This window comes from Pelecanus crispus, chromosome 6, assembly GCF_030463565.1.
Source record: "Pelecanus crispus isolate bPelCri1 chromosome 6, bPelCri1.pri, whole genome shotgun sequence".
NCBI classification, from domain to species: Eukaryota; Metazoa; Chordata; class Aves; order Pelecaniformes; family Pelecanidae; genus Pelecanus; species Pelecanus crispus.
Window position 1 is genome coordinate 53,875,872 of NC_134648.1, and position 20,022 is coordinate 53,895,893.

At 39.3% G+C, this 20,022-nt stretch overlaps 1 protein-coding gene across 1 annotated transcript in view; it reads left to right on the forward strand.

The window, feature by feature from the left end:
• Positions 1-5,681: 5,681 nt before the first annotated feature.
• SPATA7 (spermatogenesis associated 7) overlaps positions 5,682-20,022 on the forward strand; it is a 40,575-nt gene continuing 26,234 nt past the window's right edge. The window contains exons 1-4 of the mRNA XM_075713049.1: positions 5,682-6,153; positions 15,820-15,900; positions 16,573-16,665; positions 18,240-18,287. Coding sequence (XP_075569164.1) covers positions 5,682-6,153; positions 15,820-15,900; positions 16,573-16,665; positions 18,240-18,287 — 694 coding nt within the window. The remainder of the gene's footprint in view (positions 6,154-15,819; positions 15,901-16,572; positions 16,666-18,239; positions 18,288-20,022) is intronic.

A 20,022-nucleotide genomic window follows, 5' to 3' on the forward strand; every position in this document is an offset into this window, starting at 1 on the left:
AACATTTTTTTTTTTTTAGTATTAATGAAATGATTCCACAGAAAAATTACTCTTAGAGTATTTCATTGCAACAGTTAAACTTCACACGCTCCATTTTGACTCCTGCCCATTGCTTTCTTTCACACAGTTACAATTGGTTAATGTGACCAAAATTGCTATTACTTATGAAACATGGCATGCAAGAGATTTTCTCAGTCTGTTTTCTTCATCTTCCAGTATGCATAAACACACAGGCAATCCCATTACAGTACCTTCCTAAAGTGAAATAGAACTCCCAAACTCTTCCAGTTGGGAATTTCAGCCTATTTATAGTAAAACTGTATTTCGCATTCACGCAGATACTGAACATATATCGAAGTGCTGTGGAAAATCACAGTATATCTGTATTGTCTTTTGTAGGTAATTCTAAAGCTGCCTTTGAGAATTCCTCTTCTTGACCTTGGTAAAGCTGAAGGAACTCTCTTCAGCACATTGGATCCCATTTGTTCAAGCATGTGCATGGATTAATACACTGCTAGGCAAGCCTGAGCATGCTGTAGTAGCTATGTAGAAGGTGGATGGGCCACACAAAATGCCACACAGACATCCTTCTGTCTGCCTGTCATGGCAATCCATCTCAGCCTAAGCAGGAATAGCTTCACAGGATTTAATGGAGTTGCATCATTTACATATGTATAATCTGAGTCCTGATTTTCTGATATTGACTGAAATATTAAAAATATGTTTTCATCCTGTTTCTCATCAATTACTATGAGTAAGCATTTCCATGTGGCACAATAGGTAAATCTGTTAGAAAATAAAGCATATCTTATGGTCTAGACAACTGAGTTATGACATTTACATAGGTTTTTTCCTTTAAAATTCCAATTACTCCATTAGTTACTGCAGTCTGCATTCTTTAATACCTAATAGTTCAAGTAAAGTAACAATAAAAGAGCAGCCCTCAGCAGTCAGCCCTAATAAAGAACAGTTTTTCACGTACAAGCCTCCTGTCTGCAAACTTTCATGGGAACAGTAGAAAAACAGAAAATGACACAGAGTGAGAATAAATATAAGTCGATCTTGAGTCACCCCAGCTACTAGGTTTTACATTACAGCTGAGACTAAAGTCTTATACAATTTATAGAGGTTTCTTCCTTGCCACATTTAAAAATACTCTTGTATCACAGGTATACACGAATTATAAGACTGTATAAATCTGAAGAGAAGGAATAGTTCTACAGAGTACGTCTGCACAGCAGTGTCCTGAAGGGGTTTTGGTAGTAGTTATTCATACTGCAGGGGAGGCGTTTTCTTCTAAGCTGATAAATAGTATGGCAGTTTAACACTGTGTTTGTAGAAACCTTATGTTATTATATATTCCTATAGTTCCCCTCATCTTCCTTTTCACATTCCCTCTTACACTGTTAGCTCCCTTATTGCATTCTAAATTACAGGGTATTAAAAACTGGAGTTTTTAAGACATGGACCATCTCCTCTGAATTGTTTCTGCATCATCTTTCCCACGAGAGCCCTAGCTTTACAAAAATCTCTGACTACTGCTGCCACACAGACAGTAACAAAACAACTACATGTGTTGCCATGAAGAAAGGGAAAGAGCCTCCAGCCCTGCCAGAACACATAACTTTCCATAATTTAGAAAGTTGCAAGGATGTTTCAAGATTGTACATGATTTTAAACAACTTGAAGGACCATACGACCAAAGAACATGCAGCAAACATGAAGCAGAAAAGAACCTGCCATTCCTCCTGGAAAAGTATGGTGTTTTTTAAAAAAAAACAAAACCCAAAACTTATTTCAGTAAAGTCTTTTCTTTTTTCTCCTCACACCAGCTGCATGAGAGCTACTCCAATTGTTTGGCACAAGAACTTCCTAAGTAGGTAGCAAAAGATTCTGCTTAGACAGCCTGTTTAAATGTGTTTAGAAAGCACTGCCTCCTCTGATCTTTCAGGGAAACGTTTTTCATTCCAGATAGTTGTAGAGGAACGGATTGCAAGGCTAATGGTCTGAATGTGCCAGCTGGGAATTGCTGCAAGTCAGCGGCAGCCTGCTGCGAGTAGCAGCGAGGGGCTTGGAACTCTGAACCCCGAGCTATGGGCAGGTGACAAACCTGCACTGAGAAAGGGCACTGATGCCAAATAAAAACTCAAGTAAACCTGGGAGATTTTTCCTTCATAAAGTACACAGTGTGATGAATTTAGGGCTTTTTTAGAATACTCTGCGAATATGGTGTGCAGATCTAGTTGTTGGGATGTTTTCTGCCTGCATATGTAGGCTTACTTCGATAGATGGCTGTAAGGAAAAGCAAGCATGAAAGAAAATCAATGGCTTGAAAGAAGCAAAGACTCTCCAAAAAAATGCGGATTTGAATTTTCCACTGTACATGCAAACTATTTTTTTTAAGCAAGCCAAATCCCCCAAATGCAGAGTTCTGACATTATGAACAGATCTCTGTCCCAAGTGAGCAGGTAACTGAGGTCCTCCCAGACACGCCGTCTTTTTCAGAGGAAACTCATCTTGTCTGTGGGCTAAGTGTGCCAAAGAAAATGGGCATCATATGGGGGATTTCCTTTTTTGAAATCTTTTTCTCTAATGACTTTGTTTCTTCCACAAAAATAAACACTACCCTGGACTTAAAAATGCTGCTTTGTCGCTGAATACTATTAACTGTACATTTCCACAGCAGTTAGGTGCCTACGGTGGATGATACACAGGGCAGAGGTAGTAGACAAGAAGACAATAGCTCTGTAAGTCCATGTCAGGGTAGGGACAGATGCCCATCTACACTTGCAAATGTGACTCTCATAATATATTCCTGCTGTTTTCGTTCCCTCCCAGTGTAGGTGCATTTTAAAACCATGTTCTGTTGCAATGCATTCCAAGGAAAAGGGGAAAATGCCCTGACGAAAAAGACAGCCAACAACATTCAGTGCTGTGTTTCCTCTTTTCACATTGGGAAAGGACAAATCTTACAGGTTTTGTCATGTTATTGCTTCTTCAACAATGGTAGGCTCTCTGCAGCAATCTGTCTTATTTATTTCTGTACTTGTTTGGATGGATCAAAGTCCAGGACTGATTCAATTTTTGTTAAAGCTTATTTTTGTTTAGTACATGTTACAGGACTTAATGTGTTAGCACATCGCTGTACATCTGGGTTACTTTTTAATTACACTTAAAATATATATACTGTCACAGACCAACGGGATCCAAAGGCCAAAGAACCATAAGTCAGACCAATTAGAAATACTTAAAGCTTTGGTATGTGTTGCCATTGGAAGTAAAAAATTTCAGAGCCAGGACATCACTAGGATGCTGTGGCTGCTGATTGAGAGGGAACTAGTGGAAATCGCTACATTCCCTCAGCGTTGCCTAGAAACCAGGGGAATAGTTGTGATATGTTTCTAAAAACACTCACTTACATTTGGGTGTTTTAATTATCTACATGGTGGAAAAAAGTATAGGAACAATAGGGAGGAGACTATGAGAAATCTGTCATTTGGGTCACACAGAACAGCATACTTACTGCATGTTGGGTACCGCACACCGAGAAATCGGGAACCTGAAATTCAGAATTCAGATAATGAAACCAAAAAAGTATTTTAAAAAGTATAAAAATATTACTGTGAGCGGCTCATTTAAAAAAAAAAAAAAAAGAGAGGTGTGTTTTCTGTAGCATGATCTCTGCAGCCATTAGAGAGTATTACAGCTAAAGGTTAGGATACCAGATAGAAGTGAGAATCTCATGCACTTATATTCTCTCCAGTATCTTCAGGTATCTGAAATGGAAAGTATTTTAAGACTATCTCTACCTCTACAATCTACAGATTTAACTACTTGGATTATAGCAAAATCTGAACCAGAGACCCTGAAACACAAGAATTATGGTAACTAAATTCCTGAAGCCCTTTCCCCCAGTCTCTAATCGCACATGCAATCAAAAATGTGTTTCAGAGGAAATTAAAAAACCCACCAAAACCACTGTTGGATTTGGGGCTTTCTGGATTTGTAGGTTTTGTGTGGAGGAGTGAGGAGAACAGATATTCTCCATGACATTGCCCTCACATCCAAGAGACATAAGAGACAATGACAAAATGCTATCAAATTACTTTGTTTTGACAAAAAGGTAAGGTGTTTGTGGCATCATGGTTGACGGTAGTTGACATGCTATGGGAATAGACACTTTATAAAAAAAAGCAGTCAGAAAGACAGAGGACCACCAGAGGACAGAGGACCGACAGGTTTCCAAGGCATATATTCTCTCTCCTGACCTCTCCCAGATAAATTTAACACCAACTTAATCTATAGATGATTTTGCAGAAAACGGAATTAGACTGCCAAAATGACCTCTACAACGTGAAGCACAAGAACTAAGGCCATATCCAAAGAGTACTTCACAGCTAATGGGAATATCTAAAATTATAAGGGAAATCGCAGGCTGACCACCAACAGCTAGGGATTAGCAAGACATTTCAGCTAACATTCAATAGTTGACTACTGAAAAGTTTTCTAAAGTATTCGGTAGAGTCTACCCAAAGTACTGGGGTAGACAAACTACAGGTTTCCTCCAGCATGAATGTTTGTGTGACTTACTGGGAACCTTGAATAAGGCAGAAATAAGGAAGAAAAATTGTTTTAAAATACCATCCCCTTGATTTTGCTAAGATTTTGAACTCCATTCAAACTATTTTTCCTAGTATGTAAGGAAGGGTAGAAAATCACATAAAAAAATGTATTTAGCCTATAATTAATAATCTTTTCTAGATGGTGAAGGGGAATGTCCCTCTGGCTGGGATGACATGTAGCCTTTTTTGAGGTGTCTGGCTATGGAGGTGACTGCAGTAGCCCTGGCCGATCAGTGAGAAAAAGCTTCACACAAAATGTACACACAAAGGGGTTTCTTGCAAAAACCCTCGGAGATTTCATGTTAAGGAAAATAGCAACCTTCCGGACTAAAAGTAAATACGAGCCTATCGCTTCTTCAAAAAGTTAAAATCCAACACATCAGCATGAACACACCCATCAGTGATGGGATCAAATGCTGCTTTTCAAAAGTTTACTTTTGCGGTTCACTTCTAAGGTGCTGTTTATTTGGAAAAATATTGAGAATTCATTTCTTCGGTGTAACGCACTGGGAATGCTCTAGGCTCTCGATTTGTCATTCACACCTCTGAAATATGAGCAATTGGCCTTAAATCACTCCCTGGCATCCATTATTCTTCGACTTCCTGCCAAGTGACAAGAAAAAGGCTTAAACAATTAGGGCACCTTTCACTGAGGAGGCAAAACTTTGGCTTGGCTGCAATGCACCGCTTGAAGAGACAGCTTGGGGCCGAGCCCGCGGGGCGAGGGGGCACCCGCAGCGCCCTGAGCCTCCTGCGCCCCGCCGGCGCGGGGCCGGGCCCCGGGGAGCGGGCTCCGCTCACAGCCGGCCCCGGGGAGCGGGCACCGCTCACGGCCGGCCCCGGGGGCGGCGGGGCGGGGCCGGGGCCGGGGCGGCGGGGCGCAGGCCTCCCCGCCCGGCGCCGCGCTCCCGTGGCCATGGCAACGCCGGCGGCGGCCCAGCCAGGCCGCGGCCCGCCAGGCCCAGCGCCCCGCCCCGCCCGCCCGCAGCGGGGGCCGAACCGCCGCTGCCGCCGAGGCGAGCGCCGGCCTGCGCCGCCCCTCCGGGCCCGGCCGGGAGCATGGGGCTGAGGATGGAGAGCGGCAGCAGGCGGAGCCAAGGTGCGGGGGGCTCGGTGGCGGCTCCGCGGCCGAGCGGGGGGCGCGGGAGGCGGCGGGGCGGGGGCTGCGGCTGCGGCTGCCTGCCGGGCCGGCCTCCCCCGAGGCTGCGGGCAGGCGGCGCATCCCGCTTCCCCGCCGGCCTGTGCCGGCGGGCATGGCGGCGCCGCTGCGCGGGGGGCCGGGCCGGGAGCCGGGCCCTGAGCCTGGCCCTGGCTGCGTGGCTCTTGCAGCCGGCGCTGAGCGGGGCCCGGGGCTTGCTCCCCTCACGCTCGGCTGCCCAGAGCAGAGCCACCCGGTTTGTCAGGCGCGGGGAGCGGGGCCGGGCTGTGGGGCAGCGCTGCTGTGCCAGCCGTGCGGCGGTGGGAACAGCCAAGTGCGGGCGCCTGCCCCCGCTGGGCGAGGCTCGACAGCTGGGGCTACGAGGGGTTACAGGTATAACCCCCGAAAGGTTATAGCCCTCCGGGAAACGTGGCCTTAAACCGTCCAGCTTACGGCCATCATCGCGAGTGTCCGTGTGTATTTTAACGGCATTCGGTGCTGCTGAGGTGAATGTTTCAGGCTGCCGGTATCAGCGCTTTGTTTTCGAGGCCTAAATTTCTGTGCCCTCTGGGGTCAATTTTTTTCTTCTCCAAAACTGATACTCATGGACTATAGTGGGTTTTATCCTGTGTGTATAACATGACTTCATTACCTTTGGATCCAAGTTTTTTGGTTTGGTGGGATTTTAATGCAAGTGTGTAGTTGAAAAATAAAAGGACTTAAAAGTTTTTGAAGCTCTTATAAAGTGATTCCTTACCCAGATTTAACCAGCCGTGGGCTGCTTTTGTGCTCTGTTCCTATGAATAATCTTAGGGGCGTTTGTCATTCATGATAAAAACAGGCATAAACATGCAAAAAATGTTCGCACGAGCTAACTCTGGCTCTTGGAAAATACCTAAAATATTTTTTGATCTGAACTGGATGACATGCATAATACAAAACAATGGTAGGAATTACTCAATGCTGCACTGTAATGTCAAAATCATATGTAGCTGCATAAGGTCAGGTCCTCTGAGATAACGTTATCTTTCATGTTGTATCTTGGTGTCAGTTCCAGTCTTTGGAGATAGTGACAGATGTCACTCCAGAAGATGTCTGATATTGAAGTACAGTTTGGACATGAATTCTAATACTACACGGAAATATGAAATTCAGAGCAAAAACTAGTATTTTGTGCATCCAATTTCTACATTCTCTTACGTAGTGTGAAGGCAACTTTACTACAAATTTATTCTTTTTCTCACTGTTCTTATTTTTTATTCTCAAAATATTTTTATAGGCAATCGGAAAGCATGCCGATTGTTTGTTGACCATAAAATGAGAATAAATAGGATGCAAGATCTAAATTTCATTCAGGTTGCAGCAAGCTTTGTGTGAATGACTCCTGTTTAAAAAAAAAAAAAAAATAGCTCAAAAGTAGGAAAGAATTGACTGTGTGTCTGTTACATGGGAAGCTATTGCTTGTCTGCATAGGAGGTTATCACAGAGTCAGTAGTATGTGAACGGACAGCCCAATGTCTAGTTTCACAGACATACAGGAAGAATCTTTACAGACAACAGGGATTTGCACAGGCAGAGATACTAATTCCTTACGGGGAGCTAACCTAGAAATCTGTGTGCCTGAGCAAACTCGGCAGAACAGCCATTGGATTGCTTGCAGACAGTTTATGAAGGAGGCAGAATACATCATCTTTATGGTTTCTCTGTAGGACAGTTGTATCCACGCACTGTCTATCTAGAACATTAATACAGAAGAGGTAGGATACCCTATTTCATGTCCTAGTGTACTTCATGCAAAATTTCTTGTTCAGGCCTGGCCTCGTCACTGTAAAGAAAGAACCAAAATTTTATCCTTGTTTTGTATCAGGGTTTCTGTTTTGTCTAGTGAGAATACTGAGCAAAAAGAAAAATTGGAATTTATTTTTTTTTTTAGTATATTGGATTATATAGCATTTGCATGTAGATCTTTCAAAGTTCAAATAAGGCTGAGCTTTTTCCCCCATAAAAATAGTGAAGAATTAATCCTTTATGTTTTTGCCTAATTCTGGGTATAAATCTCAAAGTTATTTATTATAGTAATTTCAGGAGTTGGTTAATACGGTCGCAGATTTATAGTATGACCTCAAATAATCCGAATACTGTAATTCTAAATCAGCTTTGTTGTTTAAATCCAGTCTTCTGCACTGGGCTGTGTAATTCCCACAGGCAGTGATTGGCACATATCTGAACAGCAATGAAATCATATGCTTATTGTTAATCAATGACGTGTATTTGTGTCACTGTTACCTTACAATGATGGGGAAGTCATCATCATTGCTGCATGGAGGCTGCTGTTAGGTTTAGGCAGTTTGCGCAGGCTTCAAAGATTCTAAAATACAATGAAAATGCTTTGCATATTTACAGAGAACACCATCCTATTTAGATTGTTCCTGCATTGCAGGAAATACTTGCACTAATCTGACTGGAGCTGGAAGGGTGTTACAACACTGCTGTGAATTGTGAGCTTCTTTCTTTTTCATCTATATTCCTTCATTTGCCACTTGAACAAACGGGTTTTTAAACTCAAGCATTAGTTTGGTAATACCAATTCGATTTTTCAGAAGCTGAAGTTGCCTTTGACCAGCAGGGAAGCTGAGAAAGAATCTATTTGTTTCTTCAAGGAAGGAGGGTTGTTTAGAAGTTATATTTGAAACATAATAGTACATCTTAACTGAAATTGGGAAATGTTAATCACCATCCTTAAGTTTTTACCAAATTAAAACTTTGGCTCAGCAAATCACTTAAACCTATCCTGAATTTGATTATTAGTCAATTAGTCTATTAAGTGAGTTTTAGTCACTTAGTGTGACTAATCCCATCTCCATTCAGCAAATAATTTAAATTTGTAATAAGACTTAAGTACCTGATTGGTCCCATTTCATTGAAGATTTCTTGCATGCTTCAAGTGAAATATCTACTAAAGTAAGCAGGATTCAAATCATTAACCCTGCTAGCTAGTTTTCTTCAGATTATACCCTACAACTTTCTCTGAAGCACAGTCTGGATCAAGGTTTCTTTGCTCTCCATTCTGGGTGAGGCCAGCTATGCATTAGTTTTGCTAATGTATTTTCAATTAGAAATTTGAGAGGGTGGAAGTTAATAACACTAATGGGGGTAGCTTCCTTGTAGGCACAGATTATACTAACAAAAGAAATTTTTTTTCAATGTGTATAGAAGAATCTAAATATAGTGTGTCTATACATTTAGATACGTATATTTTATCTGTTGGTCGGTTTGACACTAGATATTGAAACACCTTCAAAATGCATGTTCATGGGATGACATAATGTTGAGTTTCTTGTAGCAGTAGAAGCCAGCACATATATTTGTCGCGTAGGATGTGCTTGTGAGCTAGTGTTCGCACACCCGTGAATAATAGCACCATTCCCACAGTAGAACTGTTACAGCACATGGTAGCGTATGCTCCTGGATTACTCTGCCATCTTGCACAGGCACAACTTACCCAGTGAATTCAGATTAGTAACCTTTTAAGCCAGGAGTTTCTAAACTGTGATATGAGTATTGATAGTTTACGCATATCACTTAAAAGTAGCATATGGACTCTTCTGGAACACCATCCCTCACACACCCTTCTAGAAAATCAGAAACTGCTGGTGCCAGTGCTAACTCTATAGAGGTGCTGCCCAAGCAAATGATGATGGGACTGACTTACACTCATTTCCTTCTGCCTGCAATTTGTATCACAAAATGTGCTGCTGACAGACGCAGCTGTTTGTTTGTGCTTTTGGAGTATGAATAGAGCAATAACCTGCATCCAAAACTTCACTTACTGGTCATGTGAAGCCTGTAGCTAGAAAAATTGTAACAAACATTTTTCAAGAATTACTTCATCAAGTTTGACTCAATTAATGTATTTTAAGGCTACTGTGTATGACTTTCATTAGATTTCTTAAATTTATCAGAGGATTTTTTGAATCTTGAAACTGAAATACGATTTTGGTTGAATGGTTTGCATTTATGCAGAGTACTGTTAGATTATTAGTTGTTAAGGACTGAGAGACCTAACTCTTAGGCATTAGGAGTAGGTGTAAAGAAGAGCTTTTGGGTAATCCAGCATAGTAAGTGTATAAATAGCGCCCATCTAATTAATGGCTTAGAAGATTATGTATAGTGCATATGTCAGGGAGTGATACATTGTATCACTTTCATCATATTTTGCCTCTGACACAAATGATCCCATGCAAAATTCAAATGGAACATTTAGGACTTTAGTTCAAAATTGGGATATTGTAACTTCGTGGGGCTTTATTCATAAAGTTTTGCTTCAGAAAATTTAGAAAATATGACTATATGTTGTCCTCTGGTGGATTCTGCCATTGCTTAATAAATCTTAAATGTGATTCTGTTAAAGCTGGCTTCACATCTAACACTTTGTACTCTCAGAATTGATGGGAGTTTTGTTATCAGTGAAACTAGAAATGGGTCCAAGAGGCTTCTGTTTCACTTGCGTGAACAGGAAAAAAATACAGGTGTCATTATGAAGTGCTCAGTTTTGCCCCACTGTAACTTTCAAATAAAATGAACACTCTCTGTGCATTCAGTAACCAGCTAATCTAAAGTCATGTTTGAAGTTCTCTTGTGATTGCCTGGATGCTGCAGAAAAGCAGTGGAGACTTGCGATATTTTAACCTCTTCTCCTAAATAAGGAGTCTGTGGGTGGGTCACTGCTCTCTGCCAGCTTTTTTCTCTTCCCAGTTCGGCATCTATTAGCCAACTTCACCTGGCTGTGAGTAAGAATTAGACGTCTTAGTGGTACAAATGTCAGTGGCTGGGTAGGAGGAAACCCAACAAATTAACATACATTTTTTAGAGAAAGTCATTCTGTTCTTTGTCCGTTCCCACATATGCAACTGGAGGATAAGCAACTAGTCAGCCAAGGATAAGCAACAGAAAAGCTTAAACTAGGCGCCCAGTTGGAACACCTGTACCATCTCATCAGCCACAGCTGAGCAAGTAGGGGATGTTAGAGTGAGGGGGGAAGACTGCAGGTAAGGAAAAGGCAGCAAATTTGGAAAATTGAAAGGAGTTTAGGGAGTACGGTAGGAAGATGTAAGCTACATCAGAAGGAAAGTAAGCTTTATTAGTAGTACTACTAATAGAGCATCCTATTATTCTTTTTTTTAATAATGAAAATATCATCATGCAGATATAAAAGAGAGATAGTAATTACTTATTTAAATAAATTAAGTTTAAATCAAGTGTGGATTTTCATAACCAGGTTAATCTCTTAATTTACTTTGAGATAGCAGTGCTTACTCTGTATCTTTCTGTGTTGTATTCATATGCACAATTATTTCTGTAGCATAAACAGTTAATGGATACTTTGATTTAAAAATTCTCATACTGTCAAAAAGGGAGGAACCCATATTTCAGATCCTGATTTAATTCCTTTAAATAAGACCCTTTCAGAAGTGTTAGGATTAGATGCTCATAGGAGTTTCCATCACTACTCCTAAGTCATTTAGGATTTCACAAAGATTATTTAAACCACTTTTGTTCCCTCCTCAGCATGTGTACAGCATTAGTGCTGTAGTGTACTGTTAGTGTGTACTGAGTTAGAAGAATGAATTCATAGCAGGAAGCCCACTGAAAAAGATCACTAGACTAGTCAGTAGAACAAGGGTGGTAGTGACAGAGCATCCTTGACTGCTATTAAATTCACAGCACAAACCCCCTTCTGCATGTAGTTGCCTGAATTACCCACTTGGACAAAGGTGTCTCACTAACTGTTTTTGGTTTAGAGCCTTGAGGGATTAGGGAAGAAGAGAAGAAGAAAAGGAGCTGGTGGTGGAAGGTGGAAGAGGCAACAGCACCAAACCTTCATAAATTAGTGCAGTGGATAGCGTGTTTGCAAAGCATTTGTCAACTTGGGTCGAGTATCCTTACCAGCCTCAGGGAGATCAAATCCCCGCATCTCAGGCAAATGCTGCAATTCTACTCCATTATAGGCAAGAGGTGCTTCCTATATTTCCAGCTGAGAGGTGGCCACTGTGCAGCTGAGAATGCAGGAGTTCTGGGGCCACCAACAAAACAGTGCACAAAAGGGCTGGTGCCTTGGCTGAGTGATGAGCACATGCCTCTGGGACAGCTGGGGAGACCTGAGCTCTGCATCTACCTGGGCTGAGGGCTGTCTGAACCCAAGCTAAGGTCTAGGAACTGCTCTTAGGAAAATACAGTGTTCATACAACTCTGCACGGTGACGTGGAGGTTTTGTGGCTTGTAGTGCTGGATTTAGATGCCTATATCCAATATCCCACCTAAGGTCTCTGTATTTTTTATGGATTATCTTTTAAATAACAAGTCTTGGTGGGTGAGGGTAACCAGAATGATTCTTTTTTTTTCCCCAGGGTTTTTTGATTTACAATGTCTGAAGTGCAGGTTTGTTCTAAAAATAGCAAGTCTAATACTTGTGTTTAAAATCCTTCCTATGAGAACATTGTGATGAAAGACCGGGCTTCTTTCCAGTACATATTCACATACCAATTCTGAAATGGCTTTGTAGAAAAATAATTTCCATAAATTCTGCATATCCACTAACAACTAGGAAACAAAGTAACAAATAGAAACCATCAATTTCCATCATTTTTAAGACTGGAAAATTAGAAATAAAGATAGGATGCATTTTAAATGGAAATTAAAAGATATTTTAAGATACTTTGTTTAAATTATCTTTGGAATAATATAATTATTACTTACCTTAATACTAGCTGGAAAGAAATACAGAGAAAGGGTTTTTTAAATTTTTTCTCCTCTGTGTTGTATAGTGTCACACACTTGCAGGGAAAGCCTACAACAACCAAATAGAAGCATTAATAAGGAACTAGAAGATCTAACTGATTTTTAGAAATATTTGTTTGCTCTCTGTACTTCGGGAGAACACACAGCATGAGAATCCTGATTTTATATTCAGTGTGGACAGTCCACTTACATCTATGTGGAAATGTATGTTTAGATCACATAGTTACATGTAAAATATATCAAAGATAGGAGTCCATTATATGTCTCAGTTTCTGAGATTTAAATCCCAGAAAATAATTCCTTAAATGAAGTGAAATTATCTTGAAGACTCTCCAGTCCAGTCTGGAAATACATTTATATAGACCTTAAATTTGTGACTGGAAGTTTTTTATTGTAAGAAGTAGAAAGTGTGCATTTTGGTAAGGAAACTTAATTATTGCAAAAGCTGCTATAGTACTGCAGGTACTGAGATCAGTTCTGCTAAGTCTAGTTCAGACAGGTGCTCCTACTCCCAAATAATTTATTATTTCAGAAACATCAAAATCAATAGAAAATTTTTCACTGAAAAAATTGTCACTCACAATTTTGAAAAAAAGAGAAGTAGCGAAAATGGTTGGTTACTATGTAATTTGCTGAAAATCCCCTTCTCTAAAATTCTCTTTACATTCTAAGCCTTCAATTTAAATGTAGTTTCTGCTGTGGTGCAGATAACTTTGAAAACACAGACTGAATCTAACCACATACCTGTTCAGGTCAGTAGACAATTTGAACATTAACTCTTTCTACCCCACTTCAATTGTTTTGTAGAAACAGTAAAATACATCAGATATCCTCCACATACCAAATCCTCCGGTTTCTCCTCTGACATTAGCAATGTATGTCTTCATTGTAAATATTTGACACTTTTAAAGTGGTTTTGAGTTTCAGACTGAAGATATAGGGAGGGTATTATAAGTTGAATTCAGTGTAAAAATGGTACATTTGATGGAACATCTACATGAAACAGCCTGGGATCCTGAGAAAACAAAGGCTTACTTGTTACTATTCTTTGCCTCTTCTGTTTTCAATAGTGCTAAGCATTATTTCAGCCAAATTAATGTCTTTGTCCCTTTTTCTGTGATAAATTTTCTACACGTTTTGTGAAAACAGGTAGTTCACAGAGAGAGAGAGTTTCAAATGCTCTCATTGATGAACAGGTTACGAAAATATCTCAGTCCCTTTATTTGGCACGAGAGTCAGAGATGTAGGAGCAAGCACTGTGGGATACCATGAGAGGACCATAGGAAGCCTTCGTCACAAGTTCTGCTGTTATTTTTAAGTTAAAGACTGTTCTATTCTTTAATTGAAGATTTGCCAGGACAGAACCCCCAGAATCCAACTAGATATTAAAAAAAAGTTGTTCAGCATAAACCTTTGCCTGGGAAGGAAATGTCATTTGTTAATGGCATGAAAGCTTTCAGCAGGTCCAGGTGCTAGTGGGGCTGCAACCCTGACATTGCCAGGGTAGCCTAAAATCTGAGCAGTCAGAAACACTTTTATTCAAGGTCCTCCACTTCCCAGAAAATGGTTCAATATTGTAATGGCCTAGGTATTTCCTAGGGGGGTTCAGAGATACCTGTGAAAGGAGTAAGTATTGTTGTTATCCTGCAGTTAGCAGGAGCTGGGTTGGAAATCCATTTGGTTGGATCGAGGACCTGAAGCCTTTCCTTGGCAGCACAGGAGTTACGGCACGCAGGAGGAGCTGAGGCCAGGGAAGATAGTGCGGGGGACATGAACACCTGCATAAAGACCCTGACCTCTTGACAAATGATGCTGTGTTTCCAGTGCCTTTGGGACTTTGGCGAATTGGGGGTTTCTGTGTGGCCTGGGGGAGATCTCTGCACTGTCCACATGTCCATAATTGAAATAGGCAGAAGAAACTGTAAAATATTTCTCCCTCCAGACCCTTTCTGACAGTTTTTCTCGCCTATGAAATAATGGGGGGTGGGGGGGGGGTGTTGGGGTGTTAACTTTTTTTTTTCTTTTTCCACCCCCGAAGCCTGCTACAGATTAATTGTAAAGGTCACAGTTGTTCTTTCGTTGGAGTTTTTCTGTGTGCCATCTGCTGGTGATGCAAAGCAAGTGAACGTTTCAAAATAGACTGTTGTTCCTGTAGTGCTGAACAGATGCATCACCAGTTGAAGCAACAGGTTTCTGAGTGTCTCTGATCATCTTTAACTCAGGGCAAAGGCATTTAGCTTATCTGAAGAGAATCGGCTGTAGTTATAACAATGTCTCCGCATTTTTGAGATGCCCATGCTTACCTCTCTATGATTCTTTCACATCAAAATGAGTTAGAGGTGGTCTTGTAGGTGTTTATCTTGGAGACCTTAGAGGAATGCTTTATATACACTAGTATTTGTAGTAATAGGATATCTCCTGTTAAAATTTGACCTAGAAATGGTGCAGATTCTTAATTAATTAATTCAGATGCAGATTTTTAAATCATAGGTTGCATAACAGACTGGTTGTGAGTCTGACAGTACAGCATTTATTTTCAAGGAGGAGATGTTGAACTTTTAATTCACATTCCTTTTTTTTTGGCATTAATTCACATTTCCTTTTCACATTCCATTTTTCGGAACAACTAGTTGTTTAAGTTTTGTCAGCATCTACACTTGTCTGTAGAGTTCCTAGTCTATCAAACTGCCAGAAGATTGAATGGCAAACCAAATTCCTCTTACATTAACAATAGATTTTTTTGAAATAGTGTGTTCTCATTGATAGGATGATTTTCACACAAGCATAATTCCTTGAAGCTATTAAACTTGTATTTTAGTATAATACTAACCACAATCATTGTCTACGTACAGAATATTTTTCATGTTAGTCATTTGACATAATGATAAAATTTAATCAATAAAACTTTAAAACAAATGGGAGGTTAGCATAGGTGCAAAACTGTGGCCATATGTGTGTGCAGTTTAGTGACCAATGTAAAGTTCAGACTGAAGTCATCTAATGGTTTCTTCCACTGTTTAGCTCCCTGAACCAGTGAAAGTACAATCACCATGTCTTAGTGTTTAGATTAAGTTACTTAACTACACTGTTGTACTTCAGTAATAACATTTAAATACGATTTTTTTCCTCTATGAAAAAGGTCCACTACAGTCATTCATGAGTTCTTTGGGGAAGGATTCTGTTTTATCGTGTCTGTCAAAATACACGTTTTCTTTTTTCTAACATTTATTTTGTTTTGTTTTGTTTGATGCTTTATTAAAGTGAGTGAATACCCAGCTGTTGGCATTCCCAGATGTGGTCCAGCAAGTCCATTTAAAGGACACTTGAGTACTAAGAGTAATGGTAAGTAACACATGTGCTTTCATCAGAAGGTTGACATGGTTCGTTTTATGTGAATTCATTGATTTTATGATTAAAATGTGTTTATAATTAAAACCTTTGCATTGAGCTCAATTGGTGAAGTTTAATAGTACTTACATTTAGTATGCATTACTGAAAATACTTTTGAGGAGTGAGTTTTGCCTTGACTCTACTGCTAGGTAGAAACAGTTAGCAAGATAACCAAATATATATAGATGTCACATCTATATTAGGTGGGATATAGGTATGGTTACTGCTTTAAAGAGCCTTGAGGTGAAACATATTCCTTTACAGTCAGTAGCTTACATGAGCTAGTATATATTTCTGTACCATACTGCCACCTCAGACACTTTTTTCAAAAGAGCATAGAATGGAGGAACAGGAAGTTTCCATGCTGATATTTTCATTGTCCAACTTCAGCCACTTCTGTAGCCATTTATTGAGTTAATGGCTCAGTGGGGAAAAAAAACCAAAGCAGACAGGATGATTTCATGTGATAGTAGCTGCTAAAGAAAAATGACTGCCAATGGGCAAAGAAGTTAAGTGCACAGTAATTTAAAGTTTGTGGCTTCAAATTGCAGTTAATAACTGTTTTAAAATTTGGATATTCTTGTGCCTGCCTTTGTAATGTTTAAATATATTTTAATCTTACAGCTTTCTGCATTGACTCATCCCGAAGTCTAACTAGTCAGTACCTGATCAGGGATCACATGGTGTTTCATTATAACAAAATCCTTTCAGCCAAAGGTAAAAATGTGCATATATGAATGGACTTTCTACCCCCAGATTTAACTCATTCTTTCAGAATAGGCTCATATCAAGAGGGAATGAACTGGATTGTAGGAAGTGTAGTTTTCTTCCTGATACATACTCAGACTGATGTCAGCAAGGAGATATGGCTGCTACTTACTAATACTTTTGTGTTATTAGAATGGAAAGTTTTGTATGAAAACATTTTCCTTAAGTGCTACCAAAGATACTACTTTAATTTTAGGGTACTTTGTGCTGTATTCTCTTCATTCTGCTTTTGATGAAATAATGAATTATGAAATAATATGCTGAACTGAAAATCATGGTGATAGTCACAATAGCAAGCATACAGGATTTATTTTAGGAATGAATGCAAAACTTTCAATTAAACTCAGACCACTGTGTCTTTTTTCTTTTTTTTTTTTTTTTTAAATGTTCATTATCTTTTGTTCATATTTCAGTCAATGGCAGGTAGTTTTAGGATTTTGAAAATTGCCCCATGTGTTTGTAAATGAGAAAATCACATTACTATTCTGTATAATTGAGCACTAAATATCCATATGATTATTTTCACATATTTTAATGTTAGAAGGTGCTTATATTTATCAAAAGACAAATATTATGAAATCTGGAACTTAAAAGCCTATTGAACTTGTATATGTTTGTATGTTTCTTAATTATGGTGAGATCCTGATCAAAAACTTTTGAGATTTAGAAATGTGTGTTTACTCCGCTACGAATTGACAATACCCCATTGTCAGTGCTATAATTGAAAGCAAACTGTATTACAGCCCAAGTTATTTTTTTAAGGTCATATAAGGAGCGTGAAGTACTGTGTTTGAAAAGTTAATAACATGCACAGAGCTAAGAAAAGTCTGTAGATAGTTGTTATTGTTGTTGACAGTTCACAGCCTATTTTCATTCTTCATGGCATAAAGTTGTCTTGGGGATCTCAGTCCTAGAGATATTAATGCTAGGGCTTGGCAGGATTTAAATTTGAGTATTTAAATTAAATGCATAAGTGTTTGCAGGATATGAGTTATGAGAGAAATATTTTTTGAATGCCTCCCAAAACATTGTACACTCTTTTTCTAGGTATTTTTAGAAATAGGGTTTTGGAGGTGGTTCTGCTGATTCTCTTCATCATGCCTCCTTTTCTTAATGTCTGCTTTAAAGAGAAGTACACTGGGGCTTTGGATTCTGCCAGAGTCTATGCTCACAAATATAGTCATCTCTCTACCATGTAACGTACTCAGTATCCTCAGGTGTGCAGATAAATGCCATCAGCACAAACTGTACAGAAACCTTTTGTAAGGAATCTTCATTTAAATGATGATTCTTCCTTCAAATACTTATTTTACTTTAACATCTTTATCTTGAAAATTCTCTTGACTGTATTAATATCAATCTAATAATTTAAATACACAGTAGCTAGCATATTTCAAAATAGAGAAAAATTACTGTTCTAATTGAATTACTCTTTGTTCTGTGTTGTTTTATTGCTACTTTTTTCTGGCCACCACAAATATTAAGTCAATATTGAATCACATTTATTTTTTTCTTATTTTCAGCAGCCGTAGACTGTTCAGTGCCCAAAAGTAGGTTGACCAGCATCAAACGTAAGTATTTGTGATATGTTAATCCTGTAAAAGCTTCTGTAAAACTAACTTAAAACAAAAGTGCCAGAGGAATAGAAGAGTAACAATAGAATATAACCCTTAATAAAGCATTCGTGTATCTGCTTGTTTCTTCAGCTTTTCATATACTGCTCCAGCTATTTGTAAGAATCTGCAGTGAATGTAATGCTAGCGAGATGGACCTAGTCTGTTAGTGATTAGTTGTGCTTAGGATCACAATTAATTTTGCTTAGGATTCTTTTCATCCACACAGTAATAGAGCACATAAGGAGAATTTCAGAATTTTCCTTCTCCTTTCTTCTGATATGACGTGAGCTTGAACTTTCAAGAAGAGAGCTTACTAGTGCAAGGTCAAGAGGAACTTTGGGAATGTGGGCACCTGAGGACTGGGACTGAAACCTCTCGTTCCATTTCACAGAAAACAGAGCCACACCCTGGATTAAACTGCAGTTACTTTTTGGGGGAGTTGTCTCATTTCTTAACACTGTTTAAAGATATCAGTACTGTAGCCTTACTTCGTAGTGTTAGGTGAAGAGCAATACTTCCAAATCATTGATTTACGGGATACTAAATGAAGTGTATTAGTCAAAGGGGGTAAATAGCAGCTGTTCATTAAAATAACAAGGGTATATTTCTGTTATCTGTCTGTCTTTTTCATTAATGCAATTAGAGAAAGCTCTTTTTTCTCCAATTCAATATTTAGTTACAACTGCTGAGGTACTGGAAAAAATTAAAGCATTCTTTTAAGATAGAAAGCTAAATCTTCTGAGGACAGAGTATTTTGTTGTTAGTCTCAAATCCAGTCAAACCAGAGTGATACTGCCTTGTAAAATTATCATAGTAACTAGAGCTGATGCAGGAAATCAGTCGTCCGTTTGGTAGAAAGACTCAATTTCATCAGAAATTTTTTCAGTATTTCTGCTTAATGGGTTGAGACTGAACTAAGCAACAAGCTGCACCTGCATCAAAGATGCTGTATGTGGGCTTGTGTTTTCCTGCTTTCAAAAGGTGCAGCACAAGTAGCAACAGTATTTCAGGGATACCTAGAGTCTGCAGATTGCAGTAGGAATTTCAGATCACCTGTTCTGCAGAGTCATCTCAAAAAAGTCTTCCTTCTCATGCTCCAGCGCTACCAAGATTTGCTCTGAAACAAGTATGAAAATACAGGGTTAGCATAAGAAGAAAATTTACACCTACATGTTTGTGTAATAAAACCCTCATATAGCTTTTCTTTCTGCATCTGTAGAATCTTCTTAGGTTCCCTAATTAACAGTTGTTATTCCATACCTTTTCAGGTCTTGGGTCTTTCTCAACACCAACAGATGCCTGTTTATTTTAGTGTCTGCTGTCTTTACAGATAAAACGCTTCTGAGCTGATACCTTGTGTGTTTCACACCAGAATGAGTTTCCCTGAATAATGAGTTCATTCTGGGAGACAGTGACAGTGCCTTAACCTTAGCAGATAATTGTCATGACACTAGCAGGTGTGCTCAGTAGTGAGGAAATTTCCATTTCAGATAGCAAGGCTTTGTGCAATATGTTTCTCTTTCAGTTCATCTTACTCAGACCAGTGTCTGACTATGTAACTCTGTCCTGGTCACAGACAGAACATTAATCTCCTATACAGGGTGTGATGGAAACATTTCACCTTTGTTGCTGCTTTTGTTTTTACCCATCTGTTTGATAAAATTGGTACACTAAATCCTTGCTTAAATTG